Source organism: Vitis riparia, chromosome 17 (assembly GCF_004353265.1).
Source record: "Vitis riparia cultivar Riparia Gloire de Montpellier isolate 1030 chromosome 17, EGFV_Vit.rip_1.0, whole genome shotgun sequence".
Taxonomy (NCBI): domain Eukaryota; kingdom Viridiplantae; phylum Streptophyta; class Magnoliopsida; order Vitales; family Vitaceae; genus Vitis; species Vitis riparia.
In genome coordinates, this window is record NC_048447.1 from 10212134 (window position 1) to 10228262 (window position 16129).

General features: G+C 34.0%; 1 protein-coding gene across 1 annotated transcript in view; it reads right to left on the reverse strand.

Annotated features, from left to right (window-relative positions):
- LOC117904579 (serine/threonine-protein kinase ATM-like) overlaps positions 1–16129 on the reverse strand; it is a 186556-nt gene that overhangs the window by 14392 nt on the left and 156035 nt on the right. Inside the window, 15 exon segments of the mRNA XM_034817257.1 lie at positions 248–356; positions 464–558; positions 11103–11162; positions 11330–11386; positions 11516–11656; positions 13291–13353; positions 13437–13526; positions 13664–13744; positions 13979–14062; positions 14629–14712; positions 14836–14883; positions 14981–15182; positions 15283–15434; positions 15772–15870; positions 15956–16120. Of these exon segments, the coding sequence (XP_034673148.1) occupies positions 248–356; positions 464–558; positions 11103–11162; positions 11330–11386; positions 11516–11656; positions 13291–13353; positions 13437–13526; positions 13664–13744; positions 13979–14062; positions 14629–14712; positions 14836–14883; positions 14981–15182; positions 15283–15434; positions 15772–15870; positions 15956–16120 (1530 nt within the window).

Sequence of the window (16129 nt, forward strand, 5' to 3'; positions counted from 1 at the left end):
AAAGAAGAATCAAGTTTTCTCATAGATTTGTCAATCTATGCCCTGGAGGCAGATGTCAATAAGACCTGTAGCAAAGGCAAGATTAAAAAAGTAAGAGGATCTGGAAGTGGTGAATGCCTGTCTGTGAGCCATTCACATTTAGGCATCATTATTCCGAATTAAGCTAAGGTAGAACTTGTATAGTGGTATATTCTCCATTAGATGCCAATAAAGAAAACAAAAAAGATTCTTTGGTCTGGATTCATACAGCATCTTGCCGCAGGTCATCATTTCCAGATTTTGCAAGTTGCCGATATTTTTGGCCATCAGAACCCAGGCATTCAACCACTTTTGGAGCATTTATACCATTCATTATCCTGAGAATCTCACCAACATGACGAAAAAGTCAGGGAGAGAATATCAATAACCAACTTAGGAATATTAAAAAAGAGAAATTAGAATGGTTCATATGTCTAAGACATACATAACTGAATCTCCCAATCCTTTGAAGTGGGGGAAGGAGCCCTCATGATATTGGCAATTACGATCTACTGGGAAAGTGGATGTCACTACAGGTACCTGAAGATCCAATGCCCATACAAAGCTTCAAGATTTAATACCTTGACTACATTAAATTAATAGACAATAATATGACAAGTTTAAGTCAACAAAGTTATTAATCAAAAGAAGCAAAAACCATGGACAGTTGCTATCATAGATTGTTTGAGAAAATAAACCAAGCATGAGTTTGAAGAGCAGCCATAAAGCATTGTACCATTTCTGATGTATGGGCATGCTTTAATAGGAAGTTTCATGGTTAATAATTTTCAAACCTGTTCTTAGTTCCACTTGTAAAATAAAAGCTACCTGAAATCAAGGAATTTCCATAAATGCTTTGGAGATAACCTTTGTTAATCTCTTTGGATGCATATATTTTTATTGTTTTCTCTTAAAAAAAAGTGTCTTCTTGATAGGAAATTGCTCCTCTTCCTATGAAAAAAGGAAACTGCTCAAGAAGTTATGATTATGTTCTTAATATTTCTTAAGGAAACCACATATAAGTGAATGCAAATAGTGGATACTATTGATTTCAACATATACAACGAGAATGAAGACATGCATACTCTAGTAGCTTGTTTAAAAGATAATCAAGCTTGTGATCCATTTATTCACCATAGGTTACAACATGGTTGTTAAAAACTTACGATGCACAATATGATGTGACAATACAATACATTTTTTTTTATGAAAATCATCGCAATCTGTATGATAATTTAAATGTATCAGAGCTAGAAGAGAAAAGGCTAGAAGATCCATTATGATGAACCTTCAGTCACCAAGGACTAGAACAGAATTTGATAGTTCTGCCCTTGTTACTAAGGGTGATAGACCATGGTGTGACCACTGTAAGAAACCCTGACATACTCATGATACCTACTGGAAGATTCACGACAAGCTATCAAACTGGAAGAAGAAACCCGATGGGAAGAGTTGTGGCTATCAAGCCAGAAGTGATAAATAGGGGCAACAACCTTCTTTAAAAACATCGCCTTTCACTAAGGATCAAATAGAGCATCTGAACAAACTTCTTATTCCCTTCTTGTTCCTTAGCCTAGAAAGGTAATCATCTTCCCATACCCCTTGTTAGCCTTAATTCAAATTGCCCATAGATCATAGATTCTGGTGCAACCGATCATATGACCGATTCTTCAAATTTTTTTTCTTCTTATAGTCTGTGCGTAGGAAACACAAAAATAAAAATAGTAGATGGATCAATTTCGATTATTGCTGGAAAAAGATCTATCAAAATTTCCTCACTTCTTACACTCCATGATGTTCTTCATGTTCCTAATTTATTTTGCAATTTATTGTCTATTAGTAAATTAACCTCTAATTTAAAGTGCCAAGCTAATTTTTTCTTATCTCGATGTGAATTTCAAGATTTGAATATGGAGGACTTTATTTCTTTGAATATGGAATCCAACTAGGTAGACAAGCTTAGAATACTTGTTTTGAATCTATTTAAGTAACTAATAAGAATGAAATAATGTTATGACATTTTAGATTAGAACATCCCAATTTTTAATATTTGAAACATCTATTTCTAAAGTTGTTTATTAATAAAGATCTATCTTCATTCCATTGTTGAATTTGTGAACTTGAAAAACATCATCGTGCATTTTTTCCTTCACAACCCTATAAAGCCTCTAAACCCTTTTTTGCAATACATAGTGATGAGTGGCCGTCTAGGTTTGACACTTTTTTAGGAAAAAAGTGGTTTATCACCTTTATAGATGATCATACAAGGGTTTCTTGGGTGTATCTGCTGATAGAAAAATTAGATGTAGCTCAAGTGTTTAAAATCTTTCACAAAATGGTCAAAACACAATTTCAAACAAATATTCAAATTTTCAGAACTGAGAATTGTGAAAGAGTGAAATAAGGAAAGTTGTGATTCTGAAAAGAGAATTAAGCAATCCTGTGATAAGAATTAGGCAATCCTGTGATAAAAAATATTTTGTTGTAATTGAGTTAGGAAAGTCCCTAATTTGGGTCTTAGGATTTTGTATATATATATATATATATATATATATATATATGTACGAGTTTCTGTACAGAAAAAATTAAGAAAAAGAATTTTCGACCTTTTATTTTTCAATCTCTTTTCTACATAGTATCAGAGTCCCAGGCTCGTAAATTTGGGAATAAATTTTTTCTTTTCTGACTTTCATTGCCGAGTTGAAGACCAGAATCAACCTTCATCGTCGACCTAAAGTTTCTTCTTGTTTAAGTCCAATCATTGTAGCAAACATGATTGTGATCGGAGTAGTCATTGCATCATGCACTTTCCAAAATTGTGAACTCACCGCGAAATAGAAGATCATGCCCCTTTTTTCATCGTCACGAGCATTTCGTCAAAACTGTAGAAGATCGTGTCCTCTACCCTCTGTCGTTCATTGTTGAGGACTTCATGTTGCCGACCATTGTTGTAAACAAAGATTGCACCACCGCTGCGAAAAAGAATCGCCTCTCACTGTCACTCTCTCTGAATCGTGCCACTGAATACAAAAAGCTTTTGTTTCCATACAAAAGCTTACATAAGATTTAGGTTGCATTGTGACCTTTTACCTAACTTATTGTATATTTTGGGACCAGGACTTGATAAAGATGATTGGATTTGCTAAGGAACAGAATGGACTATACTATCTTGAGACACCAAGCGAGTCATCCATATCTTTTCTTTTAGAGCACCAAATTTTAAATAAAGAAAAAATTTGGCTTTATCATCGTAGGCTTGGACATCCATCATTGAGAACTCTTAAGTTTTTGTTTCCTTCCTTATTTAATAAATTAGATGTTGAGAGCTTCCATTGTGATGTATGTGAACTTGCTAAACACAATCCCATCAATAATAAAAGAAGTTCAGAACCTTTTCATTTAATTCACAGTGATATTTGGGGCCCTTGCCCTATCCTTAATATATTTGGGGAGTGTTGGTTTGTGTCTTTCATCGATGATTATACTAGGGTCTCTTAGATTTTCTTATTTAAACACAAATCTTATGTGAGTTTTGTTCCTTCAAATTTTCATAACATAGTAAAAATCCAGTTTGGTGTCACTATCAAAGGGTTTTGGTTTGATAATTCCAGAGACTATTTCAATCAAATCTTAATTCCATACTTTCAACATGAAGGAATAATTCATGAATAATCATGTGTCAACACCCCTCAACAAAATGGAGTTGCTGAGAGAAAAAATGGTCAGCTACTTGATACAACTCGAGCTTTTTTGTTTTAAAATCATATGCCTAAATCTTATTGGGGGGAAACTGTCCTCACTGCCACACATCTCATAAACCAATTACCTTTCAGAGTCCTTGATTTCAAAAGTCCCATGGAAGTGCTCTTATTCTTCGATCCTAATATGAGAACCACAAGCCATCTCATTCCTAAGATATTTGGTTGTGTATCCTTTGTGTATGTTTACAATCCAAACAGGGGAAAATTGGACCCAAGAGTAGTCAAATATATTTTTATGGGATATTCCTTAACTCAAAAGGGATATAAGTGTTGTCATTTACCATCCAAATAATTGTTTGTCTAAGTGGATGTTACTTTCAATGAAAGTGAGTCTTATTTACTCGCTCTGTGTCTTCAAGGGGGGGGATTCCTTCACGGAAGACAAAGATCAAGATTCCTATTTCATTGATATCATTGATCCCTTTCTCATTGACCCTCCTAAAGTCATTGGTTTAGTACCTATACCCTCTGCCTCTGAACCCGTCTTTGAACTTGTCCCTGAACTTGAGTCGTCACCCACTGAGCTTGTTGAGAATCGAATGATTAACAAAGTACACTCAAGGAAGAAGGCTGCAGTCCCTAGACTTATACAAGTCTAAGAATCTGAACCGACTTCTAGAAATGTGGTAACAATTTCTCCTTCTCCCTTACAAACCAAGTTTGAACTTCCTATTGTCATTAGGAAGAGAACGAGGGAATGTACTAAATGTCTTTTGTATCCACTTTCCCATGATGTGTCATTCAAAAAGTTGTCTTGGTCCTATAAGAGTTTTCTTATAAGTTTGAACAATATCCATATTCCTACTACTCTATCCGAGGCTTTATTTGATGAAAATTGGAAACAAACCATGAATGCAGAAATGGTGCAGAAATGGAGGCCCTGGAGAAAAATAAATCTTGGGAGCTGGTGGATTTGCCTATAGGAAAAAGACTAGTGGGATGTAAATGAGTTTATACTGTTAAGTATAAAGTAAATGGATCATTAGAGAGGTATAAGGTGAGATTGGTGGCCAAAAGATACACTCAAATATACGGTGTGGATTATTTAGAGACCTTTACCTCGTTTGCAAAGATGAATATTGTAAGAATTTGTTATCATTGGCAGCTAACTACAACTGGGATCTACAATATTTCGACGTCAAAAATACATTTTTGTATGGATACTTAGAAGAAGAAATTTTCATGGAAATTCCTCTTGGATTTAGCAGTGACCTAGCCACTAAAAAGGTGTGTAAACTGAAGAAAGCTCTATTCGGGCTAAAACAATCACCAAGGCGTGCTTTAGAAGATTTGAAAATGTAATAAAAAAATAAAGGATGCAAAGTCAGGAAGATCATACATTGTTCATCAAACATTCAGATTCAGGGGGAGTTACAACTCTTTTGGTATATGTAGACAACCTCATCATGACGGGAAATGGTGAACTAGTGAAACAAACTTTGAGGCAATGCTTGACCAAGGAATTTGAAATCAAAGAGTTAGGAAGGTTGAAATACTTCCTAAGAATTGAGGTTGCACACTCTAAGCAAGGAATTTTTATTTTTTAGCAGAAATATGTAATAGACCTTCTTAGAGAAATAGGGAAGTTGGCGTGCAAACCAACATGCACACCAATAGATCCTAATCATAAACTCAGAGAGAATGAGGAAGACACTATGGTAGATAGAGAGATGTATCAACGTTTAGTAGGAAGACTCATTTATCTTTCTCACACAAGACCAAATATAGCATATGTGTGAGTGTGATTAGCCAATTCATGCACAATCCAAAAGAGGTCCATCTGCAAGCTGCTAACCGAGTACTATAGTACCTTAAGGGGTCTCTAGGAAAGGGCATCCTATTTAAACAAAGTTTAGGATTAGTATTTAACATACACAAATACGGATTATGCTGGATCTTTGGGTGATAGAAGATCCAACTATGGGGTATTGCACCTTTCTTGGTAGAAATCTGGTGACATGGAGAAGTAAGGAACAAAGTTTGGTAGAAGGTCTAGTACAAAAGTAGAATTCCGAGCAATGGCCTAAGGAGTTTTGAACTATTATGATTGAAGATTATTTTGAAAGATTTGAAGATCAAATGGGATGGGCCAATGAGACTTTATTGCAACAATAAATCTGCAATCAATATTGCACCAATAAATCTGCAATCAATATTGCACATAATCCAATGCAACATGATCGAACGAAACAATAAATTGAAAGACATTTTATCAAAGAGAAATTAGAGAGTGGATTGATCTGTACCCCTTATGTATCTACTAATTGCCAACTTACAGATATACTTACAAAAGGTTTAAGCAGTACAAAGTTTCAAGCAAGCATATCTAAGCTAGGAATGGAAAACATCTATTCACTAACTTGAGGGGGAGTGTGGAAGAATGAAATAAGGAAAATTGTGATTTTGAAGAGAAAATTAGGCAATGTCGTGATCAAAGAGATTTTGTTGTAATTTAGTTAGGAAAGTCCCTAATTTGGGTCCTAGGATTTTTGTATATATATGTATGAGTCTCTATATAGACAAAAATTACGAAGAAGAATTTTCTACCTTTTATTCTTCAATCTTTCTTCTACAATAATGGAACTAAATACTCTAGTTAATGGTTGGGAAACTGCTTTATGAAAAATGACATAATACATCAAAGTTCTTGTGTTGATACACCTCAACAAAATGGAGTGGGGTAGAAAGAAAGAATAGACATTATTTAAAAGTTGTTAGATCACTCATCTTTTCAACAAAAGTTCCTAAAAATCTTTAGGGTGAAACTATTTTAACCACCACCTATTTGATCAATAGGATACCTATCGGGGTTTTAAAATATCAAACTCCACTTGATTTTTTCAACATGTGTTTTCCTTCTTCATGAATTTCAATGAATGTACCTTTGAAAATTTTTTGTTGTATTGCATTCATTCATGTTCATAATCATAATCATGGAAAATTTTATCCTAGAGCATCCAAATGCATATTCATTGGATATTCTTCAACGCAAAAAGGGTATAAATGCTTTGATCCACATACCAAAAGAATGTTTGTAACAATAGATGTCACCTTTTTTGAAACTAAATCCTATTTTAGTCATGATCATCCTAAGGGGGAGAATAAAAGTGTAGATTTCATTCTTAGTGAGGTGCTTGAGTTAGACAAGCCATTGTTAGTTCAATAACAATTAGAAACTCCAAGAAAATTCCTAGAAAAATCTCTTAAAAAAACAGAAAAACAACCACCTGTGCTTGATGACTCAATTGGTAGTAGACAAACTTTGGGAACAGATGATCTAGCTATTGAAAATGTTAGACAACCTACCTTAATGTCAACACATGATTAGGATTATGAAAATACAAAATTTAGTGAAAATACAAGTAAAAACAATCAAGAGCTTTGTGTCTATTCAAGGAGAGACCATATTCAAAGGATGGAGGTGTCAAAGGACAGCTTTGCTGTCCACACTTCTTTCCTTATTTTAGCCCACACTTCTTTCCTCATTTTAGCCCACAATTGTTTTCTTATTTCTCCATTTATTATTCTGTACAGTTAGCATACATTATGTGACAGATTATAGTTTACATGTATAGGGCTAGAATCATGCGGGGATTTATTTGCTTTTATTTGCTTTCCATGTATAGCATTCTTGTAAAGTCTATATATAATATACAAATCTCAAGGCCAAGGTATTATTCGGCCATTCACACAATATTTTAACATGGTATCAGAGCTTGTGTTCTAAACCTAGAGTTTACACGCTTTCTAGTTTTTCTTTGGGTTTTCTCGGATTTAGCCCTAAGGGCTCTCGGATTTAGCCATAGGGGCTCTCGGATTTAGCCCTAGGGGCTCTTGGCTCTAGCCATTTTGGGTTCTTTATTTTTTTTTTTTTCTGGTGGTTGTGACAACACATCTGTGGTGTGATCTTAGAGTTTTCTTTAGGTTTCTTCGCTTCTAGGCTCTTGGAGATCTTCGATTATTTGGAGGTTTGTTATCAAATTTAGGCTCTTTGACGATGTTTTTTTTTGTTTCCTAGGCCATTTCTGTCTTCACAATGTCTGGAGAATATTCTATTGTTCGTTTCAATGGCAAAAACTATCTTAGTTGGGAGTTTTAGTTTAAGATGTTTGTGAAAAGTAAGAAGCAAGACAGAGTCTCTAAGTCATCTACGGAATCTGAGTACCGGGCGATGTCTCTTGCTTGTTCTAAAATCATTTGGCTTCGAGCTTTACTTGCGGAGTTAGATTTTTCTAAGATCGATCCTACACCTTTACATGCCAATAATACAAGTGTTATTCAGATCACGACCAATCCTGTCTATCATGAGCGCACAAAGCATATTGAAGTGGACTGTCACTCTATCCGTGCAGCCTTTGAAGCTCGTGTTATCACTTTTCCACATATTTCCACCGACTTACAAATTGCTGATATCTTCACCAAGGCTCTCCTTCATCATCGACATTCCTTGCTAAGTAGCAAATTGATGCTTGTTGATCAACCTGCATCAATTTGAGGGGGGCTGTCAAAGGACAGCTTTACTGTCCACACTTCTTTCCTTATTTTAGCCCACAATTGTTTTCTTATTTCTCCATTTATTATTCTGTACAGTTAGCATACATTATTTGACAGATTATAGTTTACATGTATAGGGCTAGAATCATGCGGGGATTTATTTGCTTTTATTTGCTTTCCATGTATAACATTCTTGTAAAGTCTATATATAATATACAAATCTCAAGGCCAAGGTATTATTCGGCCATTCACACAATATTTTGACAGGAGGAACATACTTTACAATAAGGCCATGAATCTATCTCAAGAATAGATGTAATCTCATTACTTGAGAAAGGTAACCCTCCATCTAAACCATGTTCTTATTCCAATATTAAACATGAAAGGCTCTTAGTGATCTTGATGTCCTTATTGCATTTTGAAAATGTGTTAGGTCTTCGACTCAACATCCTATGCCCAATTTCGTTTCTTATAAGAATTTGTCATCTTCCATGGTCGCATTTACATCTTAACTTTCTAATGTGAAATTCTGAAAAATGTATAGGATGCTTTAAAAATTCCAGAGTGGAAGAAGGTTGTTCAAGAGGAAATTAGGGCCCTTAAGAAGAATAAGACTTGAGAGGTGGTAACTATACCTAAAGAGAAGACTACTATTAGTTGTAAGTGGGTGTTCACTATCAAATATAATTCTGATGGTTCTTTATAAAGGTATAAGGCATGCTTTGTTGCTAAGGGATTTACATGAACATATGGGATTGATTAATCAAAAACTTTTTCTCCCATTGCAAAATTAAATACAATTAGAGTTCTTTTATCAATTGTTAGAAATTTGGATTGACCATTACAACAATTGGATGTGAAAAATGCCTTCCTCAATGGAGACCTAAAAGAGAAAGTGTACATGAATCCACCTCCTAACTTTGATAAAAGGGTTGGCTCAAAGGTTTGTAAACTATAGAAGTCATTATATGACCTTAAGCAATTTGGTTTGAGAGGCTCACTTGCTTTATGAAGAAAATAGGCTTTTGTAAATGACAAACAGATCACACCCTATTTATGAAATACTCTCTAGAAGGTAAAGTTACAATTTTAATAAAACATATGCATTCATCTTTTGAAGTGCATCTTGAAGCAATTTATAAAATTTTAAGACACTTGAAGAATACATCAGGAAAAGGACTATATTTTAAGAAGAACGAGCAATAGGAGTTAAAGTATCCACAAATGCAGACTAGGTTGGCTCAATAACTGATAGGAGATCAACCTTAGGGTATTGCACGTTTATCTAAGGAAATTTGGTTACTTGGAGGAGTTAAAAACAAAGAGTGGTAGCAAAGAGTAGTGTGGAGGTAGAATTTAGAGTGATGACACATAGGGTTTGTGAAGTGTTGTGGCTTAAGCATGCCCCACAAGAGCCGAGACAACCAATAATCTACCCTTTAAAGCTCTATTGCAATAATAAAACTACAATTAGTATTGCACATAATCTAGTTCAACATGATAGGACTAAAGATGTGGAGATTGATAGACATTTCATAAAGGAAAAATTTGAAGCTAATATTATATGCATGCCATTTGTTCCAACTACCAAGCAACTGGTTGGCATCCTAACCAAGGGACTTCATAGACCAGTTTTTGAATATTTAACAAACAAGTTGAACATGATAGATGTCTATGTACCAACTTGAGGGGGAGTGTCGAGAATCAAGAAATATTGTTTATCCTTAATTTAAATATTAGTATTTATCTATTTATTATTAACTTGAATTAGAGTAGAATATAGAGTTTGAATTGGAGTAGAAGTTTAAAAATAGAGTTTGAATTAGAGTAGAAGTCTACTATTAGTTTGAATTAGAGTAGGAGATGAAGTTTGGATTATAGCAGAACTCAAATGTATTTGTATATAATATTCATCATCATCAATGATGATGAATAATAATATTTTCTCATTCTTCTTTCTCAATAGAACTTTTCAAAACTCTAGCTTTCAATGTTTTCAAATAGTATGATATATTTTAAAATTATTAAATCCTATGATATTTTATTAAATTGGTTATATATTATTTTATATTTTATGCTTTCAACATATATGTATATGTATGCATTTTTTTTTTAATTTAATTTTTCACAATATAAAAAACTTATGACACACAACACAATTATATAACAAAATATGTTTTACGAGTCAACAACTGTGCGTTATAGTAATCTTTCAACTTGAATTTTTGCAATGCATAGACAAATAACCAATTTAGAAAGCTCACAACCAGGCAACTTAAGTTTCTCCAGGTGTGATGGATAAACTTCAAGGCGGCTGCTACAATCTATTCATGCCTGTAGCAATTATATATTTCTGTGTATGTGTATGTGGATAGGTGGGTGGGTGAGTGGTTGGTTGGTGGACATGTAGATGTGGATGCATATGTGTGTGCACATGCATCTCTCAATGACCTTTCTTTTTCTCTCTCTTGAGATCTTGTACTTGATCAGGATTAGGAATCAACTAGAATGTGAACTAAACAAAGAGCCAAGAGGTTAGCAAAATTTCTAGAATAAACAAATAAAGAAAAGCAAAGACAAAAATCTCTTCCACAGCCTTATCCTTGCTTTTATCCTACTTTTCAAGATATCAATTGGAGATTCAGATTTACTGTCAACTTAAGCTTGAAGTCTAGAAATGATAAATTCAGTTAATTGTAAGGAATATCCAGATAATTCTCTCCTGCACACCATCTTTACTAGAATACAATAACAATCCAAGAGTAATGGTCTAGTCTAATTGCAGAAGAAAGTAATATCTCAAGTTATCAATTATAGTATGGCACTTACAAGTTCAAGTTGTCGAAGACTACGAATTTCTCTTGGTAGCATTACCCTTTTATTGGTGTCCTGTTCACATAATCTAGTTAGGTGATCCCAAAAAAACTACACTTCAGCTTGGTCTTGTGAAGGAAGCTGATACTTGCCAATTAATTAGGATACTAATGACTGGAACTAAACTTTAACAAGATGGTGGGTGGGAGGAATGCAGAACCTTTAACAATCATTTCACTAACCTCTCTTTTTGTCTCTAGTTCAGCAAGTTTGATGTAGATCTCCACCATTTGTTTCATCTATGAAATAAAAAATCAAGATTATTTGTCTCTTGAAAAACATGTTAGTTTAAAGAGGATATAGAAGATTTGAGGAGACAAAAGCTTTTGAAAATTAGAAATGTATATCAGGAAAGTGATCAGAATTACTTGTTGGATAATAGATCCATGACATGAAGATAACTCTTTTAAGAGGTTTTCTGCTGCAAGCTTTTTATCCATATCGACCACGAAAGAGTTTCTACTACGCTGTTTGTCCTTGATACGGTCACCATTTGCCAGAGCTAAAAGCTAGTGGAATAAACAATAAAAGTTGAAAAAAAAAAAGTGAAAAAAAGGAAAGGACAGTGTTAAGTTAAATGTTTGTAGATAGAGCAACTTCATATCTTACACAGAAGTGTTACTTCTATTTTCTAAATCACATGAGCAATCACTACTCATTAACAACAGATGTTAAGTTATCTATTAACCAAAAAGCTTAAACTGTTAGGATATAAACCCACATCCCACAATATATATCAGATGAATTTCCTCATGTGCAGCTCCATACCCATAAGTGGAGAGCCAAATTAGCAGCAATTATGGATTATAGATAAATGATGGGGAGAAATAGTATTAGAATCAGAGACCTCTAATTAATCATATAGCTTTGATACCATGTTAAGCTACTAACTTTTCTCAAGTCTTAAACTATTAAGATATGAACCCACAATGTATATCTAGTAAACAAGAGCATCTAGGTATCTATATTTAGTCACACAGGGAACTTTTTTACTAGTATTAGTTTTAATTTGTTTTATTAATGGCAATTAGTTTTAATAGAAGAAAATAAAGAAGTAAATTCTTTGACATACCTGTTTATTGTTTAGCCATATGAAATACAAGAGGAGACAGAATGATCTTACAACTGATATACTGAAAGTCTTTCATAGGTTTTTTCTCATTGGTGTTATCCCTTTTTTTTGACTGATAGTGCCAACAAGAAATATTTCAATAATAAATGGAGTATTCTTATTCGAAACACCTTGTGATCTTCAACCAGTTATGTGCTTCAATATAATTACCAAAAGTTTATGAAATTGTGGAAGCTTGGTTCAATCAAGCCAATAGAAAAAATATGAGCAAAAATACCTAATAATTGCAATAGAAGGTAAATAACAATCATTGCTCATTTCTTGACAAGTTCAAAAATTGATTTATCCATATTGTTACTAAAATGGTTTTATTTAGATATATTTTCAAACTACAAAATTTCATTACATTAAATAATTAGTTGTGTGTAAAGCTCAATCCACATGAAGTCATGAACTTCTTTAAGATTAACTTAAAATAAATATAGATATTCATCAGCTAAATTATATGAATTTACTTTACAATTGTTGATTACATGTGCAATCTCCCACTACATTTTTCAGACTCCAAATTCCAAGTCACTAAAATTTGCCTATCACATATTCTTCTAATGCCTTCTATATTGAAAACAAAATAATAACAAACTATAATGTCATTAGATTCAGAGGACCCTAGAGGAGGTTTTCTAGAGGGGCAAGAAAATACCTTTAGAATAGAAGCACTGATACAAAAGTTAAAATCAAGTCTCTTAAAAGTTCCAAAAGCAGTAAAATTGTGCATGCATTGTAGATACAAGTGTTAGATGAACATTGTGAATCATATCACATGTCATGTATGATGAATACTTTCAAGACTATATAAATATTAGCAGTAAGTATATCCTTTCCCATGTGAAACCTGTGGAACTGCAAAAAACAGGTAACCATATTGATAGTACATTAACTTGCACTTTCTGTTATCACTAACAAGGCATAAGATTTTAATTCTTTGAAATCACTTATACATTAAGTAATTCTGAAAAGTCTATGCAGTGTTAGCACAAACACACTTAATACGGTAAAATGGCATTTTACCTGGAAGATTGTATGGTATGGATGATCGATGGACATCTTTTTCACAAGAGAAACCAAAGCAAACTGCAAAATCCAACAATTTTGTATTAAAAATGAACTCCAACATCCTAACAAGAAACAAAAAAAAAACATCTAGAGGTTTCTACCTGAAAGCTATGAGGACCCAGACCATCTTTTGAGCTCCCCATTCTCGAAGCAATTTGGTAAACTAGTGGGATAAACTTGTAAGACTGAACCTGCAGAAATTTACAATATATATAAATATATATTATTTCAAACATATCACACATCTTAGAGGCTATAACCTATATTTGAAAATGGGTTTTGGGTTTCAGACATTAGTAAATAACTAATAGTAACATTCAATTTGTACCTCTTGAATTGTACTAAGCATCATATTTACGACATTTTGTCTAGAAGAGAGACTGAACCACAGAGAAACTAGTCGAAATACCTGAAATAACATAGGTCACTTTCTCAAGGACATTGTCTTCATTGATAAATATAGTTAAATCACACAGGAAAATATTGGACAGACAGTAAATAGTGCAAATTGTTTTAACATCACAATTCAATATCAATATTTCTCATGTACTTTCATGGCTTTCCACAAGCACTGGTCATCACAGTTAGTGAGCAACATATATTCATTTTTGTTGGAAGGAGGACTAGAGTAAGAAATACGCACCACTCTTACATCATATTTGTCACCTAAGACCAAACAGCGTTTATATCCCTCCAATGTTAGGCTGAGGAAGTTGTCTCTGTCATCCTTGGAAGTTGAGGCAAGGCAATAAAATAATCAAATTAGATGTATTCTCAACAACATCAATAGGCTTAAACCTTAATATCAGGAAAAAATAGAGAGAAGAAAATGATGGTAAAGTAACATGCAAAGAAAATAAATATTAATTGTCAAAAGCAATATTTGATCCATGTCAGTCCATGCATGCACTGTTGCAAATAATGAAACTAATATTCCCAAATCCATAAACATGTCAATACACTAGTATGATGTCACTAGATGAATATATCATAGTTAACTCTCAACCAACAAAACTAAGAGCCATGCAAGAGTCCTCTAGTTACACAAATGTACGCACAGGCATGCATATGCAAGCACAGAAGCACACTCACCAAATCTAGCGAGCAGAAAAAAGGACTAAAAGCCCAGAGGGGTACACTTTTCCTAACATGTTGACAAGCTTCCTTTATTTTCTTTTTTAATTCAAAATGAGACCTACTCAGCAGTAAGTGTGTGAATGAGCAATCCAATACAGCCCTTACTTCCAAATTATGAAGACAATATAACAGATTCTCAAAATTAAATCTCAGTACCTGCAATTTTTCAGCCTCCTCTGCATCCATTGCAAGTTGCTTCTGCAACTCTTGAATTTTTACCGAATAGTCAGTCTTCTCCCCCTAAGTGTAGCAAGGGAGAAAATTATATTTCAAACACAAATCAACTTAGGAGGCATGCCATTCCTGAAATGGTGTCTAATGCAAGGAAAACCAAAAGGAAATAAACAAGTGGTTACAACTTGCCTTTGATGAACTTTTCAGTCGTCTGATTAGTGCTTCCAATTCTATTGTCTGTAAAATCCACGAATGCATGAAACACATTTTGTTTTTCACAAACACACACACACACACACACACACACACACACACACACACACACAAAGAGTACCTTGTGTTTCCTTAGTCTTGTTGCTGCTTGCCATTCATTAGAGGCAAGTCTTTCCTCATGACTCCTAAATAAAGCATCTGCATAATGTGCAAGATGAAAGTGTGTTTGGCTTTGTCTTTCTATGGTCTTCTTGTCTGTGTTCTTGTTATCCTTAGCAAGTAAAACCGCACGTTTCAAGTACTTTTCTAAAATAGTTCTTGAGCTGCATGGTCATAACATGAAAAAAATATTAATTTTTAAAAGGATCAAGAGGGAAACAAGAATTGGCTATCCATGGGTCATCAATTGGGTGTGCGACTCACTTGCTAGATCGAGTTTCTGCAAGCCACTTCCCAACCAAGCGATACACATTTGAAGCCTCTTCATTCAACTGTGAATTTTGTGATATATATTTTGCAAGGTTGATGGCCATCTCATGCTGACCTTGGGCACGCAAAAGCTTAGCTTCTTCAAGCTGCGATCAGAAAAATAACTGCATTAATGCTATCATCAATTTTGTTGAAGGAACATCATAGAATTGAGAGTAATGTTGTACTCAAATGAATACAAGCAAACACATCACAAAATGAGAACTGATTAATGTGAACTGAACCCACAAGAATTTGTCAAAAAATGAAAGGATAATCCATACTAAGGTTCACCTGCATAGGAGTTTAGCCAAAAATCTCTGGTCGTTATATTTGAAAAGAACATCCATTTCAACCTTACAGCATCTTAATATACAAAATTAACTGTACATGACAAAGGAATTATTCTTCTATTAGTACAGGAACATTACGAAGATTTTATACCCTTCCAAGCCAATAAGAGGCAGAATGTTGTTCTCCCATTCTGTTACAAAGGAACTTAAACTCATGCAGAGCTGCAGCAGCTTGAGAAAACCTGGAACCCTGTGTAAACGTAAAACAACATGCCAGACAATCAAAATGAATCCTGATTTCTAGATACTGAATATGATAATCTTTAAGATGATACCTTACGAAGTGTGGAAGAGGACTGCAGAAGATGTTGAACCATACAGTCTTTACTACTCAAAATTTGGAGCAGAACTCTCCTGAATGCTATGAATGGTTCTAACAAATTCATATGCAACTGTGTTTGCTTCAAAATGGAGCTCCAATCTGTATTCAGCCATGACAACTAGATTGA